At 41.7% G+C, this 1,883-nt stretch overlaps 1 protein-coding gene across 1 annotated transcript; it reads left to right on the top strand.

The window, feature by feature from the left end:
* Window positions 1-271: 271 nt before the first annotated feature.
* LOC121966798 (striated muscle preferentially expressed protein kinase-like) lies at window positions 272-1,454 on the top strand (the record flags this gene model as incomplete). Its single annotated transcript, XM_042516862.1, has 4 exons — window positions 272-430; window positions 534-723; window positions 967-1,196; window positions 1,282-1,454. Coding segments are annotated over 4 exons (752 nt in total), but the record flags the coding sequence as incomplete, so codon positions are not given.
* Between the last annotated feature and the right edge of the window lie 429 nt (window positions 1,455-1,883).

Genomic DNA, 1,883 nt, shown 5'->3' with positions numbered 1-1,883 from the left:
TTTTAATAAAAAGAATAATGTTTAATTATTAACAGCATTTTTTTCAATCAATATATATTGTTTGAAAAAAATGCTGTTAATAATTAAACATTATTCTTTTTATTAAAAAAAGCATCAATCTGACTCCATTAGACTTGAGACAAAACATGTTTGAATGACACTGAAGCTAAAAGAAAAAGGAGTAATGAAAAGTAAATGACACAACAGTGATACGCAAAACAGCCTCAGAAAAACGTGTTGCTAAGGAATTCATTCATCATTGTATTTACAGACGAGTTGACCTCAAGCGCAAACCTGAAGGTCACCCCAACCAGAGAGCCTCTGTTCACACGTAAACTGGACATCCTGGAGGTCATCGAAGGTCGCACTGCTCGCTTTGACTGTAAGGTGAGCGGCTCACCCGCTCCCCGAGTCACATGGATGCATTTTGGTGAGAATCTCTACTGTCTTTTCTGACATTTGTGGTTTTCTAGATAACTAACAGCTCGAGCTCTTCAGAGTAAATGCCTTATCTGAATTTGATGTTCTTTCAGAGACAAGAGTGGAGGAGAGCGATAATGTTTGCATCCTTCAAGAGGGGGGTCGTCACTCACTTGTCATCACCCACGTTAGTGGCGTCACAGAAGGCTTCTACACAGCAGTCGCTCAAAACATTCATGGAAAGTCTGAATGCACTGCTGAGCTGTATATGCAAGAACCTCGAGCTGCCATCACGTCTCACATGTAAGAGAAGTAATTCATATGGAAAACATCTCTGTGAGTCATTGTGTCATTTTACAGGCTTTGAAAATAAAACCAAGCTGTCAGAAAAAAGTCAAGTTTTGTTTTCAAGGGCAAAGAAAATGCTTCAAGAGGAAGGAAATCTTTCTAAAGGAGTGAAGACACATGACAGAAGTTAAATAAACCTGTCAATCTTTCTGTTAATGTTCTCATCTTCCTTAAATCAATCTTTCTTTTTTCCTCCAGGGCCAAACTGGAGAAGATGCCATCCATCCCGGAGGAGCCTGAAGTGCTGGAGAGTGAGGTGGAGAAGAGGACCATGCCGGATTTTGTCAAGCCTCTGGCGGACGTGGAGGTGATCGAAGGCAAAGAGGCGCTGCTGAAATGCAAAGTTGCAGGTTTGCCTTACCCAACCATCGCCTGGTATCACAACGGCAAACGCATCGAGAGCAGCGAAGAACGCAAAATGACCCAGTGTAAGCAAAGAGCCAAAAAACAACCAAAAGTTAGCCTTTTTCCGGATACAATGGTGAATGAGAAAGTTGTGTGTCTGCTCTTCAGACAGGGATGTCCACAGTATGGTCATTCGGAGCGCTTGTCACGCTCATGGGGGCGTCTACAAGGCCGTCATCTCCAATAAGTTGGGCAAAGCAGCCTGCTATGCACATCTATACATCACAGGTAAAGGTGATGGCTTAAAGGAATACCCCCCCCCCAAAAAAAAAGAAAAAAAAGTTTATCAGTTACTCATGCTGTTTTACATGGGATTTGTGGAAGAAGTTTTGTTTTCTCGCATGTCTCCACAGTGAACAACGATTCAGGGAACAGAGGAAATTCTTGATAAATTGAAGTTGTAGGGGTCCAAGTTTAACAACAGCAAAACTATATCAAAACATGCAAACTCTTGCCCAGCTTATGCAGCACAATCCAAGCCATTTATCATTTCCAGTCTTACTTCTGAAAACAGACAGCCCTTTCTAACAGGAAAACAGTGAATCTTGTCTATGCTCTCTTCAAAGCCTGACTCCATTTACCAAAACAGTCATTTTGCCTCGCTGAGCACCGGAGCTGCAGGTCTGCCACTGCCTCTATCGGTATCTTGTTTGTGTTATTTTTAGGGCTGTCGAACATTCATATTTTAAAATGGGATTAGTTGTAGAATT

Source organism: Plectropomus leopardus, unplaced genomic scaffold (assembly GCF_008729295.1).
Source record: "Plectropomus leopardus isolate mb unplaced genomic scaffold, YSFRI_Pleo_2.0 unplaced_scaffold25927, whole genome shotgun sequence".
NCBI classification, from domain to species: Eukaryota; Metazoa; Chordata; class Actinopteri; order Perciformes; family Serranidae; genus Plectropomus; species Plectropomus leopardus.
This window is presented reverse-complemented; position numbering and strand designations above follow the sequence as displayed.